Genomic DNA, 16,125 nt, shown 5'->3' on the forward strand with positions numbered 1-16,125 from the left:
GGCATCCCATGGTACAGATATGTCCCCTCCTGCCCCAGCTGTGACCACCAGTGGCCCAGGCCCAAGAGGACAGAGCACCCAGAGGGCTGAGGCAAAGCAGATGACAGTGGGGGAGGGGCAGGGCTTGGGGGAGAGTAGCCACTGGGCCACTGGCACGCCAGCCAGGAGGGACTGTGGGACTGCGCTGGGGGCCCACGTCCCTGCAGGAGACAGGGCCACCCTCCCTGCTGTGGCACTCTGTGGTTAGGCAGTCACAGCCACACCACATAGGCGGGGACATCAAAGGGCTGGGGCCGCGGGAGAGGCCAGGCTGGGCAGGGCAGCACCCCTGGAGAGGGTGCCTGGACTTCATTAGCAGCTGGGGTTGGGGCAGTTAAAACAAAGGAACCGGTGGGGGCCTCCCCGGCCTCCCCACTCGGGCGCCTCTCTGGGTGGACTCGGTCTGGGGGGCTGTTTGTAGGGGAAGGATGAGGCTCAAAGCCCCACCCCCACGCCCCCTCCCATCTGCAGCAGCTCCCTGACCCCAAGCTGCGCGCAGGCCCCCCCAGGAGCAGCCCCAGGGCGAGGTTCGGGAGTTTCTGGAGGCCACCCCAGCCTCTGTCCCTGACACTCACGCAGACACTCGTTGGCGGCTTCGGCTGTACCGCGGGCCCAGGGCCGGTCCTGGAAGAAGGGCAGGCAGCGCTCACAGTCTGTGCCCGTGGTGTTGTGCTGGCACCTGCAGGCCAGCTTGCCCGCCTCATCGGGGCCACAGGAGCTGGCGTGGCCATTACACTTGCACCTGGGGGAACATGGGCGGGGTTACCGCCAGCAGCCCCACAGGAGGCAGGGTGACCCGAGTCACTGCTTCACCCTGGCCTCTGCTGAACATCTACTGTGCGCCTGCCTGGGGCAGCATGGAGGAATCTGGGCACAGGTGAACCCACCTGGAGCCCACGCTGTCCCTTCTAACGGGGGATCAGGCACCGAGAGGCAGACTACAGCCAGCTCATAAGTGGCTGTGCTGGAGTCCCACCTGGGGGCTTCGAGGGCCAGGGGAAGGCCATCTCAGTCTCCCTATAGGGGCAGTGGGTGGGGACTAGGGAGGTCACCCAGGGAGCTGCCCTTTAACTGCATCTAAAAGGCAAAGAAAGAGTCACCTGTACAGGGACAGCTCCAGACAGTCCTGGATCCCCAGGCTGTGCGACCGAAGGCAGCCCTGGGCCCAGGTCCCACGACACTCACAGCATCAGGAGAGAGGTGGGGTGAGGCAGGAACAAGGAGGTGCTCTGGGGGCCACACGGGGTACTCCATGGATCCCAGCCCTGTGTGGCCACCAGCCCTGACCCAAAGAGCCAGACCGCGACGTAGGTCAGGCTCCATTTCACAGTGGAGGAAACCGAGGCTCAGACCTCAACAGCGAGAGACACTGAGTGGCTGGGCTCCACAAGCTGCCCTCAGCAGACGCTGACAGTTGCTGACCAGGGCCAGGGCCCGGGCATCCTTCAGCTTGGGGACACAGGGCATGGCAGAGCACTCAGCACTGCTTGCTCTCCGGGGCCTGGGTCAGGGCAGGAGATACCCTGGTATTTCTGGTAAGGGTGAGGTGGGCCCCCGGCAGTCTCTGGGAACAGTGGTCATGAGGGTAGTGACAGGGACTGCCCACCTCTGAGAGGGCGCCTAAAACACCTCCCTCCCCCAAGAAGTCCTCTGACTCGTGGAGGAGAGTGAAATCCTGTCGGCCTTGGGACACAGGCTGTCCCAGCCACCTGCCCCCGGCCGAGAGCAGCCTTCCCCGGCCAGCTGTGGATCCCAGGGTGGTCCAGCTCCAGCAGCTGGGGCCCATATGTCCTCTGGCCTGAAGCCCCCCAAACAGCAGGAGCTGGAGGTCCAGGCGCCCCGCCCGTGTCTTGACCTGACTGCGCATGGGGGTGGGAAGCGGGGCAGAGGGTCCTCTCCAGGACGCCCAGCTTTCCCCAGAGCACATGGACACCCTAGGGAACAGACTCTGGGCCTGTGACCCTCTGGCCTCTCTGTCTCCCTAAGGCCACCCACGTGTCCTTGAGTCATGGAACGACCCTGCTGGCTCCCAAAGCCACCACTCACACCTGAGCTGCTCTCCCCTCCTCCGCAGCTCTGGCCCTTGTCCACCTCCCCCCTCGCCTGCCTGGCCGGGGCCGCCCCACCCCATGACCCCACGGCTCGGCCTCCTCTCTCCCCCACTCCCCACCAGCCCTCAGGTATCTCAACAACCTGACCCTGTTACTCCCCTGGCCAAACCCTCAGCAGCTCCCCATCGACTGAGGGATGAGAATACACTGGGCCTGGTCCTAACCCGCTTCCAGCCTGGTCCCCACCTCCCTTCCAGCCATGGGCCTCCCCGAGCCCCAGCTTCCCTGCTGGCCTCACGCCTGCCCCGGCCTCGGCCCTGCAGAGTAGGCTTTGACCTGGCACATCCTGTCTCGGCCTCCTGTCCCTGCTCCCAGGGTGCCCTGACAGGCTGACGAGCCGTCTGGTTCGTGTCTGCCACACCATGCTGGGTCAGAAACATGCTTAGGCAGGTTCCCAGGGAAGACAGGCTTGTGCCTTCTCCCCATCACGGGGCTGCGTGGGATCCTGGCTCCCCTGGGAGGCCCAGATAACAGACAGGCTCTGACTTGGGGCAGCCCCTGTCCGGGGTGAGTGTGGACGCTAAGAAACAGACCCATCACCAGGCGCTAAGAGAACCTGGTCCAGGGCCAGGAGTGAGGCCAGTGCAGAGTCACTCTCTGGGGCTGGCAGGTAACATTTCCGCATGAGAAGGGGGAGGGAACAGCAGCTACCTGCTGCCCCTGGCCATGGGCTGGGGGCTCAGCTTGGTGGGGACAGGAGGAGCCTCTGTGATGACCTGCAGTGCCCGGCAAGGGGCCAGGCTCCTACCCGCCCCCCTCCCCGGACAGCTGAGCTGGCATCTCCCTGCTACGCATCTGCCACCAGCAGTTCCCATCGGCATCCTCTTCCTGCGCGGGGTCTGGGTGCAGGGACCTGGCACCCACCTGCCGCCCACGGAGAAGTCCGACACAGCGTAGTAGTAGGACTGGAGCACCTTGGGGTCCTTGAAGATATCATCCCCAAACGTGTTGAGCCGATCAAGAGAGACGAGCAGCTCAGTGCTGGTGACCCACTCCTGGGGGAGGGGACAGAGACTCATCAGCAGGTTCCTGAGCATCGCTCTCAGCCTGCTCTGCTGGCCCGTCCAGCTGCCTGTCCTGGGTGGGCTCCTGGGACAAGCCAGACTCAGGGGGATCCCGAGACAGTGCAGGAGAGGAGCCTGGCCACGCTAGCCTGGCAACAGGCCACCCACTGGCTGGGCAACTTGGGGGACATAGCTTGATGTCTCAGTGTCCCCATTTCCCAGTCTGTGAAATGGGAGGACAGTGCCTCCCTGTGAGGGCATCTGGCAGACCTGGCCAGCACTGGGGAACCTGGCACCTGCCCAGGATGGAGTGGAGGTGCTGGGGGTGGGCAGGGGCCGAGGCTGGCCACATAAGACCCTGACACGCAGGTCCCTTGCCCTCTCCCAGCCACTCCTGAGCACCATGCTAAAGGTCAGCTGCATGAGTTCCCAGAGTCCTTCTCCCATGCTCCCCGGGCCTGGCAGGACTTAGGCTCCGGGATTCTCAGCTTCTCACTTGCTGAGGGTCAGCCTCTGTCCCAGGGGACATCTCTCTCATGAGAATGTAAGCCCTTCCAGAGTGGGGACGTGGGGACATGGGGCCCCAGGGCTCTGCCAGGCACGTTGCAGGGACTCGCTGATCACTTGCTGATCAGTGAATGAGCACCTTGGGGGAGGAGCTGGCGAGGAAGCGCAGCCCACGTGAGGGCTGACATTTCGGGGCCTGCTGTTCTAATCAGGCGGCTCCGGTGGAATGTTAATCAGCATTTAATTCAGCCCAGGAGCCCCTGCTCTAGCAATCAGGCCCATCAAGACAGAAAATGAGCTTCTGGCTCAGCCTGTCTCCCCGCGTGACTCAGGCGGCACCTCCCCTGCTCCAACTGAGCACACAAACCCGGCCTCTGCCCAGGATGCTTCGGCCCAGAGAGGGTTGTGCATCAGCAAATGCCACAGGAGCCCTGGCACAAAGCTGAGTTTGTGGGTCCCTGTCACTCCAAGTCACCCAGCGCAGAACTGCTCAAAGGCCATGTGGATTCAGGGGTCTGGTCAGGGCGGGGAGCCCAGCTGTCCATGCGGAAAGCCCCGCTGCTGCTCGGTCCCCAGGAGTGGCAGCTGGAGTTCCCGAGCCAACCCCGTGCCCCGCGGAGGTGCAGGGGCAGCTGGCTCCAACGTGCGGTGGAGGCTCCGGGCCTCAGAGGCTACAAGGTTGTATTCCTGTTCTCAGAGGAGATGGAGGCTCAGCCAGGGTGAGCGCTCGATTCCAAGTGGTGCCCCTGGTGCAGGGCAGAACTGGGCCTGGGGTATAAGTGACCCCAGGGCCCGAGCTTTAATCACTACCCTGGTCCATGTTCCTGCATCTGCTCTGCTGCCCTGGGCATACCAGGGGACCCAGACAGGCAAAGACCCAAGGCCACAGCTCATCAGGGACAGAAGAGGACAGAGGGACCCCCATTGAGTGTCTGCCCTCTGGGTAAAACATGTCTGTGTGTCCAGAGGGCAGGGTGCGGCTGCCTTCCGTGTCCCTCTGACCTCGCCCTCTGCCCTACAGAAGCAGGGGAGACCCGTCTGGAGAGGTCACTTCTCCACCAGGGGCAATGTCCAGGACACAAGGCAACAGGTCAGCAGAGGCAGCGCCTCCATGGCTACCCTCCAAGGAAAGCCCAGCCTCCAGGGCTCCGTGGGCTTCCCTGTTGGCAATTCTCTGCATACTGTCACACATGGTTGCTGGAGGGGGAAGCCCTGTCCGCAGGACACCGCCAGGAAAGGACAGCTGGGAACTCGAGCCTGGCTCCCCTGACTCTCTGCTGACTTCGATCTGTCCCATGTCACTGTAGTGAATTGTCTCTGTGAGGAGAGGGGACTTTCCAGCTGTGTAGGTTGTGCACTGAACCACAGAACCTGAGGGTGGCCTTGGGGACCCCAAGCCAGCACCCTCAGGTCTTCTGGTGCTGGCATGGCCAAGCGGGACACCACTGTTTGCTGGGCCTCAGTGTCCCCTCTGGAAACAAACAGGACCCCCACTTGTTAACCCAGACAGGCCAGGGAGAGCCGTGGAAGTCTCTAGAAAAGGAGATGGCAGTTCAACTCGCCTGCGGCCTGTCCGAGCCCAGGACAATGACTCGAGGGCCATCCAGCGTTCAGCAACATCAAGCAGACTGACGCAGCTGTAGTGGACACGCAGGAAAGTGGACACGTGGGTGCCTGTCCCGGCCCACAAGCCTGAGTATACCCACGTGGGTGGGGTCGGAGGGACCCATAGGAAGGACAGAGCCACCTGCTGTTCTCCACCAGGGACAAGACCAGGGGACCACCGTGACCTTCAATGCGGGAATGAGCGCCTTCTATCTGCCAAGCTCTACCCCTGTCCATAGCTGTGCTCTCCCATGGCTCAGTCCCGTGTGACTTTTAGCATTAAAATTCATTAAAGTTAAGTAAATTCATTAAAGGTAAGTAAAATCTAACATCCAGATGCCTGCCCAGTGCACGCAGCCTCGGGGTCCACCCCAGCACCCAGGGAGAGAAGAAAAGTAAAGTCTGATTCCTCCGTGACACTGGTCACACCTCAAATACCCTGCAGCCCCCTGAGGCCACCGGCTGCCATGCTGGACAGCCATCCAGAGACCATCCACATGAGGAGTTCCCAGTAGCCTGGGCCACCTTACAGCAAGGCCTTTCAGACTCTAGGTCCCCAAAGCTCACATTGTTGTCACATTTTGCCATTTGATCCTCGAGAGCATCCCGGAGACACGTGGCAGGCCCTGCTAGGGCGTCCCCAGGGCAGGAAGTGCAGAAAGAGGAAGAGCTGGGGTCTGGGTGCTCAGGCTAGTCCCGGCCCTTCCAGCAGTTCATGTCCCCCTGCAGAGCTGCTCTGCGGGCCGGCCTGCTTTCCCACCCTGTGCAGGAAGCCAAGGCCGGTGGGGTGTGGCCGGGGAGGAGAGCACTGTCCCAGGGCAGGGCACTGGGGGTGTTGTGGGGATCCTGGGTCGAAGGCCAGGGAAGGGACACCTCCCCTGCCCGGGCAGCCCCCAGCCACGCCCGTGCCAGGCACTCACAGACCTAAGGCTTCCAGGTGACGAGTGTGAAAGCAGGGCTCTGCTGTCCCCCTGGAGGGGCATCCTGCCTGCTGCCCCCCATCCCCGAGCCCCGCTGCCCTCTGACCTGCAGCCCGGGGCTCTCCTCGAAGTTGTAGGCGCTGGGCCGGCCCTCCAGGGTGGAGAAGGCCACGTTGCCCCCGCTCAGCGGGGAGATGTCGCTGAACTCGGAGGTGCAGAAGGCCAGGTGCTCGTCCTCGCCGGGCCGCAGGTGGTGGCCCTCGGGCCGGCCGTAGGTCCTCAGGCAGGAGGCGCTGTAGAACTGGTAGGGCTCCCAGGGGCCCCCCGCCCGGCTGCGCTTGTAGATGGCGAAGCTCTCGGGCCGGCTGGTGTGGAACTTGAGCCGCACGTAGGTGATCTCATAGGCCTTCCCTGAAGCCGGGGAGATGAGGACCCATCTTACAGACGGGAAAGGAGAGTCCCAACTCTGGTCCCCGGAGAGCTGCCCTGCGAAACCCTGGGAGAGGCCGTTAGAGGCGGCCGAGCTCTGGGCTGGGAGTGTGCCATCAGCTACCCATGGCTGTCAGGGACCCAGGAGAGGACTGCACGGATTCCCCACAGTCCACCGTCCCTCGTCTGGCTGGACGTGTCCTGCGCTCTGCGCTGTAACGTCCCCACGGGCAGCCGTCTCTGTTTGCCGAAATATCTCCAGCAACAGGAGTTACCACGTCTGGAAAATGCGACTCCACTGTTAGAAAGTTACTCCTTTTACTAAACCCCGACCAACCTGACCCTCCACCCAGGCCTGGCCCCATTCCCAGCACCAGCCTAGAGATCCAGGAGACGCCGGTCACGGGACCCTCCTGGTGCCGTGATTAAAGGAACAGAGTTTTCAGGTCGGCACTTCCGGGTTCACTATTTTTCTTTTTTTAGTATTTATTTATTTTTTTTTAATTTTTTTTTAAGACAGAGAGAGAGAGGAAGGGAGGGAGGAAGAGAGATACAGAGATAGATACAGAGAGAGAATTTCTTAATATTTATTTTTTAATTCTCGGCGGACACAACATCTCTGTTTGTATGTGGTGCTGAGGATCGAACCCGGGCCGCACGCATGCCAGGCAAGCGCGCTACCGCTTGAGCCACATCCCCAGCCCCTAGTATTTATTTTTTAATTGTAGGTGGACACACAGTATTCTTTATTTCATTTTTTTTTTATGTGGTGCTGAGGATGGAACCCAGTGCCCCTCGGGTGCTGGGCGAGTGCTCTACCTCTGAGCCCCAGCCCCAGCCCCCCGTGTTCACTATCGACAGTTTCCTTTAGAAGAAGAGACCAAGGCCTCCAAGAAGGTCTGTTCCCCGCAGAGCCCCCACCGCCTCCCGCCCATCCCGCTGCCCTGCTGCCTTCCCAAGGGACCCTCTGGTGTGCCTCTTCCCGACACATTCTGTGATGTCCATCGGGAGCCTGCAAGGGCCAATCTGGGGTCCCCTTCTCCCTTCCGGGTCCCTATCTGGTGACACTTTGAGGACATTTTGCTAAGTGAAAGAAGCCCGTCATGAAAAGACGGATCCCATAGGATGCCCTGGCATGAGGTCCCTGCCGCGGTCACATTCACAGGGACAGGATTCAGCCCCCCATTGAATGGGGCACCAGGGGCGGAGGGATGGGGCCATCAGTGTCTGGGGGGGACGTGGTTTCCGCTTTACCAGATGAAAGGAGTCCTGGGGGGTGACGATTGCACAACAGTGTCAACGTGCTTAATGTCATCAAAATGTCCACTTACAAGTGGCCGAGATGTGAGCGTTAAGCGTTCACCACACTGAAAGAAACACGTAGGGCCATAAATCTATCCGTCCTCTGGGAGCACAGCGGGGTGACCCGGGCCAAGAGCCGCAGGAAGGTTTCCGGCCTTTGGCAAAGGAACGATTCGGGCAAGGACCCCAAAGGCAGGGCAGCGTCCACCGAGGCATTTCACACAGGAGGGGCCACCTGGGCCCAGGGAATACGGGGGGCTCACGGAATGTCAAGTCCTACAATAACAGAAGCCATTCCCTCGGCCAACAGCTTGTCATCAGGGAACACCCAGGTCAGGATGTCACAGGGAGAACAAAGGCCCAGAGTGACGCAGCAGAGTCTCCATCAGAGATCCCCAAGTCCCCGGAGGGACAACCGGGGTAGGGGGGGCACCCAGAGCTCAGCCTGCTGTCCCCGGGGCAGGGAGTGACGTCCCCCTGTTCTTCTCCTGAAGCTTGTTCTAATTTAAAAACTGAAAACACATTTTCTACAAAAGTTTCAAAGAAGCAACCGCCTGCCCTGTTCCGTTTTAAGATGTCTTTCCAGGTCCACCCGCACAGCTGCAGCGTGTGGCCCCAGGCGGACCCAGGAGGCTGGGACCTGGGCCAGCAGGGTTCCGCCCACCCCTGCCTTCCTGGAGGCCGCTGCAGGTGGGCAGGGCCCAGTCCTCAGGAAACGCCCAGCACAGGACCCCTCTGGACCCCTCTCGGACAGGCTCGGAGCCTGGAAGGTAGCTGGCAGCTGGAGCTGTCTGGGAGGGGCGCGGCTGGGACCCATGCGAATGCCAACCTCCTGCTCTGGGCACGCCAGGCGTTTCCTTGCTTGCCACGCCAGGAGGTGAGGGAGACGGCACGTCAGAGAAGCGGCGGGAACTGTTCATTACGAGAGTTAATCAGAAGGACCGAGAAAGCAACTTAATCCCTGTTTTTAATGAAAAAATTTCTGCCAAAGGCAACCAAAAGGCTGGGGAAGGAAACAGCCAGCCCCAAGACCTTGTAAACAGTGGGAAGAATGAAATTCACAGCCACAACCCCAGCCCTCATGGGCTCCAGGAGCCAGGGAGGCTTCGGGGTGACTGGCTCAGGTACATTCTTACCAGCACAGCTAAGCCAAAATGTCACCCAACTGTGAGTGGGGAGGAGTGCCACTCTAGATAGCATGACTCCCTCACCTTCAAGCCACCCAATATGTGGTTCCCCTGCCTGGAATGTTGTTCCCTGCACTCCCTACCTGGCTGGCTCCCAGGCATCCTGACTTGTCCACTGGACTGAGCGCCTACTGTGTGACTTGCTTTCTGCGTGTGGTACACCCCAAGCAGCACTTTACTAAGAAGGAGCCCAAGGCACAGGGAGGGAAAAGGTCTTTCCCACCAACTTACAGAAGAGCCGACACCCGACTTAACCACAGGCCCCCAAAGCTGCTGCCCGGAGCCGGCTGCCCTCCCCTGGGGGCTCTGTGGGTCCATCGGTGCCACTCATCAGTGCCACCGCCCTGCCCGCCTTTACCTGCTGCCCAGTGCAGGAGCTGGGATGGCAGAGGGCCCTGCAGGCTGAGCGCCAGGGGCGCGGACAGTCCAGCAGCTGGGACATGTAGCCTGTCAAGAGTGACACCGTGACAGCCCTAGCCCGGCCAGCCCACTTCCGGCACTGACCAAGCAGCGTGAGCCCAAGAGCCAGGCTTATTTTGGGAAAATGGAAACAAAACAAAGCCCTATAATTGGAGCCATCTGGGAGCAGGGGCCCGGGTGGGGCGGGAGGGGACGCGTGGGAGAGGCTGCCCGGCCCACGGCGGGCATGAGAACCCGGCAGAGAGCCGCTGCCTGCCCTCGGGGATCAGAGCAGGATCGCCAAGGCTGCCGTCTGTCCACCGCTGCCCGTCCTTCCTCTCCCATCCTGGCTCTCAGCAATTCTGAACATGGCGAGCCCCGTGAGGAGCTGGGGACTCTCCGTGAGCACAGCAGGACAGCAGAGACCCGGGTCCAGCTGCACCAAGCCTGGACTCGAGGACATCCCAGCTCTCCCTCTCCAGACCCCGTCTCCGCCCCCATATGGATAGAGACGGTGGAGCCTGCTCTCTACCTGGGGAGAGCGAAGGGTTTTGTCAGTGCTCACTGCCCAGGGCTCTGTGTTAGGGTCCTGAGGTCCAGAAGGAGCTGCGAGCTGACCTGAGGGTACGGACCACTCGTTTGCAAGGAGGACAGGGCAGTCGAGAGCACCGCAAGAAACCCCTAAGAAGCAGATGGCCCGGCTGGGCGTGCAGCGGGCACTGCGTTCCACCCTCAGCACCCCGTAGAAGTGAAATAAGATATTGTGTCCACTTAAAACTAAAAATATTAGAAAAGATGCAACCCCCGGGGCTGGGGAACAACGGAGAGAAGGGCAGACAGTGATCCAGGGAAGGACGGGGCTGGAGAATACCAAGCGGCAGCTCAGTGCACAGAGTGACCAGGGAGGAAGGAGGTGCCTCTACCTTCACAACAGGCACGAACCACACTTGACATCTTAGCCATCTGGACATGTACAGCCCAGTGGCACTAATCCATGCCTGTTGCCGGGAACTGTAACCACCACTCACCTCCACAACATGTCCATCCTCCCAAGCAGGAACTGTCCCTATTAAACACTAACTCCCCTGGCCACCCCATTTCTTTCTCTATGAATCTGCCTAGGGACCTGGTCTAAGTGGGATCAGGCAGAACTTCCCCCTGTGATCGGGTTATTTCACTTGGCATGAGGTCCTTGTGTTGCAGTTTGTGTGGGGATTTCCTTCCTTTTCAAGGCTGATTAATATTCCACTGCAGGGACAGACCACATTTTTCTTATCATGACCCATCAATGGACACCCGGGTTCTTCCGATGGTGACCATTGTGAGTAACACCACTGCTCACCCTCCGGGTGCCTTTACTGTGGGACTCAAGGTTTGGGGCTCTTGTATGACATCGAGGGCTGGCTGGTGTTCAGGAGTCTGCTTAAATTACCTGGGCCAGGTGAGAGGCACCGTGGAGGCTCACATGGGGACATGATTCCAACAGGCAAAACCAGGGCGGGAAGTGGGGCAAGGGCACAACTGGGGGAGATCTGGCCTAGGCACAGCAGGCCAGGGAGGCGGGCAGAGGGCTGGGCCAGGGAGAGGCCCTGCTGTGACAGCCACAGCTCCGGGTGCGGATGCTCTGGAGGGTGAGTGGCACCACCTGATGTCCCTGAACCTGACTGGGCAGGGACTTGAAGGGAACACCTCAGTTTCCCCACCTGCAACACTTTGTAGCAATGCCAGCAACGAGGGCCTGCAAAGCCCTCGGGCAGCGCCAGGCGTGGCTCAGCGGCCATCCTGCCCACTCACCTCGGCAGCCCAGGCCTGGTACCCTGGCTGTGGGCCCTGAGCTGGGTGCTGGGTGCAGGTGTGGAAACAGGCCACCCCTCTGCCGCTCGGAGCTGGGTGAAGCCACAAACCCAGAGCTCACACAGCGCCAGCCAGACCGTGGCACGGGGCGGGGGCTGCAGGCACAGGCAGGCCCGGGCCGTGCTGGAGGGCAGAGGGCTCCTGGGCGAGGCGCCTCCGGCTGAGGGGGCCAACGGGTGCTCATCTCCCGGGCACAGGAACGGGTGCACGGCAGCCTCGGGCCACTCTGAAGCCCTGGGGCGGGGCAGGGCTGCGCAGGAGAAGTGAAGTGGCCGGGGATGTCCCAGAGGCTGCAGGAGGCAGCTGAGCCCCTCCTGGGCTATGGGACGCCCCACTGCAAGCCCCGGAGGGGATGAGGGGACCAAGGCCAGCTGGGCCCAGGGGGCGTGGGGGCCGATCCTGCGGGTGGAGGCAGAGGCAGCAGGGCCCTGCCTTGACCCCCGGCCTGCCTGGGGCCCAGTGTTCCAGCAGAGCCCAGGGAGAGGGAAGGAGGACCAGCGCCCGCCAGCCAAGGCAAACAGGCCGCCCACTCACAGGAAGAGCCTGGAGACCCAGCTGGCTGCGCACTCCTCCGGGGTTCAGGTCCCCCCGACGGCCACCCCTCCAGGGCCAGGCTCCTCACTGTGGCCATCCAGCCCTGCTGTCACCTCACTCCCTCTGCTGGCTCCCTCAGGGCCTTGCAGGTCCCCAGACGCACAGAGCTGCTTCTGCCTGCCCCGCGCCCCCTAAGCCCGGCTCAAGGCAAGGGGAGCAGCCTGACCCCAGGTGGAACACCCCAAGGAGGACCTCCCAGCTCTGCCACCCAAGGGCCCACGGGGCCTCGGACAAGGGCTCCAACCCTCAGAGCCTCCGTTTCCCCATCTGTAGAAGGAGGTGCTGACCCAGCACATTCTTGGCATGCGCACAGCTTCTCTGGACGCTCTGTCACCCCAGTGACCGCTTACGCCCCCACTCTTCCCACCCGCCACCAGGCCCCAGCCCACCAGATCCCCGGCCTCAGTGAAGGCCTGGGAGCTGCCAGACCCGCTGTGGCCTTTCATCTCAGGCAGGAAGGCTCAGCTCAGCCACTGCTGGATCTGGAACAGATGTCGGAGCTGCAGGGGGCTGGGAAAGCAGAGACCTCCATCCAGGCCACCAAGCCTCTCCCCCGCCCCCCCCCACACACACACCCTGGGCCAGAGCTGCCGCCCACTCTCCTCTCCCAAGAGACTTCAAAGGGAAGGGGAGCAAGCAGAGGTGGCCTGAGACGGGGTGGGTGGGGGTCCCAGCCCACCTTACCCAATGATCATGGCCTCCATGGGGGACCCCAAAGCCCTAGACCTCTCCTTCCCCTGATATTCTGCAGGCCTGGCTTAGCCTACAGCAAATCTGAGTTACCTGGAACCCCAAATGAGCCAAATCTGGGGCTGCTGCGGGCCCAGGGGCGGGCTGTCTCCTGGAAGGAGGAGCATTTCCTGTTCCCCACAGAGAGCCCTCCTGCAGGGACCACGGAGCTCCTGGCCACAGGGCTGTCACGCTCCCACCTGAGCTCTTGGAACTAACTGGCTTACGGCCCCCTGGGGGGCAGCTCTTATCCCCTCTGCACAGGTGAGGACAGCAGCCTGACGTGCCCGCGAGCAGCCGGGCCTGAGTCCACAGCCCCCCTTCACATTTCATGATTGCTATTCCATTCTGCCCCCCAGAGCAGACAGAAGAGAACCGGAGCTGGGCCCAGATGCCAGGATGGAGGGGCTGACCTGTCAATCACTCATTCATTCAAGGGTGTGTTCTGTGTTCACTTTGGAGTCCCTCCATGTGCCCCGTACTATACTACACACGGAAGGAGAGACACGCAGGGGGCAGCACACCTGAGCTCTTTGCAGGATCCTGCAGCGCCACCCCTGAGCCTCGGGACCTTGCCTGCAGGAGAATCAGGACCAACCTTCTTTTAAGGGTCCAAGGCAGTGTGGCAGTGTGCAGGGAGGCTGCGCAGCACCCAGGCCAGCAAGTCAGGCTCCAGGCCCAGAATGTGAACATGTTCCCCCTGCATCGTGTCCCCCGATCGACTCCCACATCGTTTGTGCTGGGCGGAGTCCCTTCCTCTGGCGTCTGGACCCCACTAACACATGTGACACCCTTTGCTGTGGAACACTGTGTCTCCCTCACAACCTCCCACCCCGTCCCAGATTCCTTCCCCTGTGGCCTTGGGGTCCTGCCAGCCCCAGCCAGCCAGCTCTCCCAGCCTCCCTGCTGACTTCCTGCCTAGGTAGAGACCAGCCCCATCCAGAGCCTCATCTAGAGTTCCAGATAGTCCCAGAGAAGGTGACAGATGTGACTGAACCAGCCCTCTTCCAGCAGCTGTGTGTTCTGCTGAGGGGGCTCAGAGTCCTTCCCACCACTCTTTTCCTAGCTCTCCTCAGGGCTCTGTCAGCCAGGCCTAGGGAAGCCCAGCTCAGTTGTGGGTGGTACAGCTCTAGTTAACTTTATGCTCTGACCTCTGATGTCTGCAGATGCCCACATCCAGCTGTCTGCCTTTAGAAGAAAAACTTAACCTTTCTGATCCCCCAATTTTTCATCTGAAAAAATGGGGACACAATTCCATCATTCCCTTTTCCAAACTCATTGGTTCCAGGCGTGGTTCGGTCTCTAAACTTCCCCAAGTAAAGAAAGACAATGCAGGCTTTATATTATATATTGTGTTATCCCCAATCATTTGCTCTGGGGCTACAGGCTGTATTCAAATGAGATTTCAGTAGCAAAATGTACAAATATTCACTCTTTCTAGAATAAACAAAGCTGTGAGTAGCCTCAGGTCAGATTTAGCAGCCAAAATGAGTTATAAAAATACCCTGAATTGCCAAAGCTTTGGGCGATTTGATGTCACAGATAAGAAAGAGTAACTGGTGAAAATACGCTCCCTGAGAGAGTAGCAGAGGCTGAATTAGTTAACTGTTCGAATGATACAGGGCGCGTGGCAGGGGACCAGGGAGGACACTGGACAGCACTGGACTTGGAGGGAGAGGGAGCACTCCAGTTCCCTGCAGTGGGGCCAAGTAAGGGCTGGGTGGAGACTCTGATCCTGATTCCCAGAGACCTGAGGTTTCCTGCACCTTGGTAGGCGGGGATGGAGGGGGCCATGGGCAAGGCGGAGGAGAGGTCCTGCCAACTGGTCCAGCTACCCAATGGCAGGATGCAACTTGGTCCTCCTGCCCAGAGAGCTGAACAGCTCTGATTGGGTGGTAAACACCTGGGCTCCTATTCCCAGGGCCTCCATGCAGACCCAAGAGCCCACTGAGACAAGATCCCAGATTAGGAGGGTGGATGGACTAGGTCACTCCTGGGGGTCGTCTTCCCCTCCTGACAGCTCTGGGTCTAGGTTGGAAAACCATTACCAGGGAATGTCATTGCGCCCAGACCCACAGCTCAGCAAAGGAACCCCAAAAGGCTTCCTGACTCCCACCCCCAGCCCAAAGGGCGCCCCTCAGTCTATCCTTCCGGCTCCTCAGGGCGCAGATCACGTTCCCGAGCCCTCTCAGGGTGCCGCAGCCGCGCCCAGGGCGCACAGGCGCCGAGTCCTCTGCCCCTGCCCGGGATGGGACGGGAACAGGGAGGCGGTGGCCGGCCCGCGCTTACCCAGCCGCAGGGTGATGTTGACGGAGTTGGGGTACTGCACGCCGAAGGCCATGGACGGGCTCTGCCACCAGGTGCTCTCGTCCTGGCTGTGGAAGTCGGTGAGGTAGGAGGCGTTGTGGTGGAGCCGGGGGTCCGCGGCGTCGCAGCGCTGGCACTGCGCCCCTGCGCGCCGGGCGCCCACGTGCGGGCAGAAGTCCTCGGGCGGGCTGCCGCACGTGTGCGAGGCCTCCGCGCGCCGCCCGAACGCCGCGTTCTCGAACACCGGCAGGCAGCGCTGCGGGCGCCCCGCGCCGTCGTAACACGCGCCCATGCCTGCGCCCGCCAGCGGCGCCGCCAGCGCCAGGCCCAGCAGGAGCGCCGCCGCCGCCATGGTCACGGCTCCGACCCTGCGCTCCCCGCCGCGCGCTCCGCTCTGCCGGCCGGCGGGCTCGGTGGCCGGACCCGCCCTCCCCGGCGGGCGGGACCCGACGGGCTGGGAGGGCTGGAGGAGGGACCGGCGGGCGGCACCCCGGCGCCCGGACCGCTCCGTCCCTTCGCGCTCACCCCCACCTGGTGGACGTGCCCGGGAGTGCCCGGCTGGGGAGTCCGCCGAGATGCCTCCTCGTCCTGGCTCTGCTGGGGTCGGGCCTCGGCGTCCTCATCTGCAGAATGGGCGGTAAAATGCAGGTTCCTCGCCGCTGCTGTGGGCCCCGGAGAAGGGGAGCGCTCGGCCGGTACCCCGCGCACCGCCTCCTAGCAGCGCCCAGGCCAGCCCTGGCGAGCTCCTCAGCCCCGGGCCCTCCGGAGCCTCCGGGGATCCTGAAAGCGCTTCTGCGGCTGGTTCTTCTGCCCCCAAAGCGAAGAGATCCTAACGTGAAGTTTGTGAGGAGAGAACCTGGTCTCCTCGTGCGCCTCCTTGGAGAGATCTTCCCTGACAGGTCCTCCCCCAAGCAAATGCCCCGCTCCTTTCACCTTCCATTTCTTAGGATAAAAGCCACATGCTCTTGTCACTAGATATATAGAAAGCATGTGATAAAATTTAGCAGCCATTCCCACAAAAATTCTACTTCCTAAACATGTTCAGGACTATTTTTCAGCAAACGTTATGATTAAACAGAGATTCTAAAAGTCCTTCAGGTGAGGAACAAAATGAGTATTCAGGAAAACTTTGAGAGAC

At 61.4% G+C, this 16,125-nt stretch overlaps 1 protein-coding gene across 3 annotated transcripts in view; it reads right to left on the reverse strand.

Annotated features, from left to right (window-relative positions):
* The window catches only part of LAMC3 (laminin subunit gamma 3), a 51,984-nt gene extending 36,583 nt beyond the window's left edge, over window positions 1–15,401 (reverse strand). For all 3 annotated transcript variants that reach the window (XM_081267928.1, XM_081267929.1, XM_081267927.1), the window contains exons 1-4: window positions 14,970–15,401; window positions 6,293–6,597; window positions 3,015–3,145; window positions 615–781 (exon numbers count right to left, since the gene is read on the reverse strand). In XM_081267928.1, the coding sequence (XP_081124054.1) occupies window positions 615–781; window positions 3,015–3,145; window positions 6,293–6,597; window positions 14,970–15,339 (973 nt within the window). In that variant the 5' untranslated portion in view covers window positions 15,340–15,401. The remainder of the gene's footprint in view (window positions 1–614; window positions 782–3,014; window positions 3,146–6,292; window positions 6,598–14,969) is intronic.
* Between the last annotated feature and the right edge of the window lie 724 nt (window positions 15,402–16,125).

The sequence above is a fragment of the Spermophilus citellus genome (genome assembly GCF_964194105.1).
Source record: "Spermophilus citellus genome assembly, chromosome: 2".
NCBI lineage: Eukaryota > Metazoa > Chordata > Mammalia > Rodentia > Sciuridae > Spermophilus > Spermophilus citellus.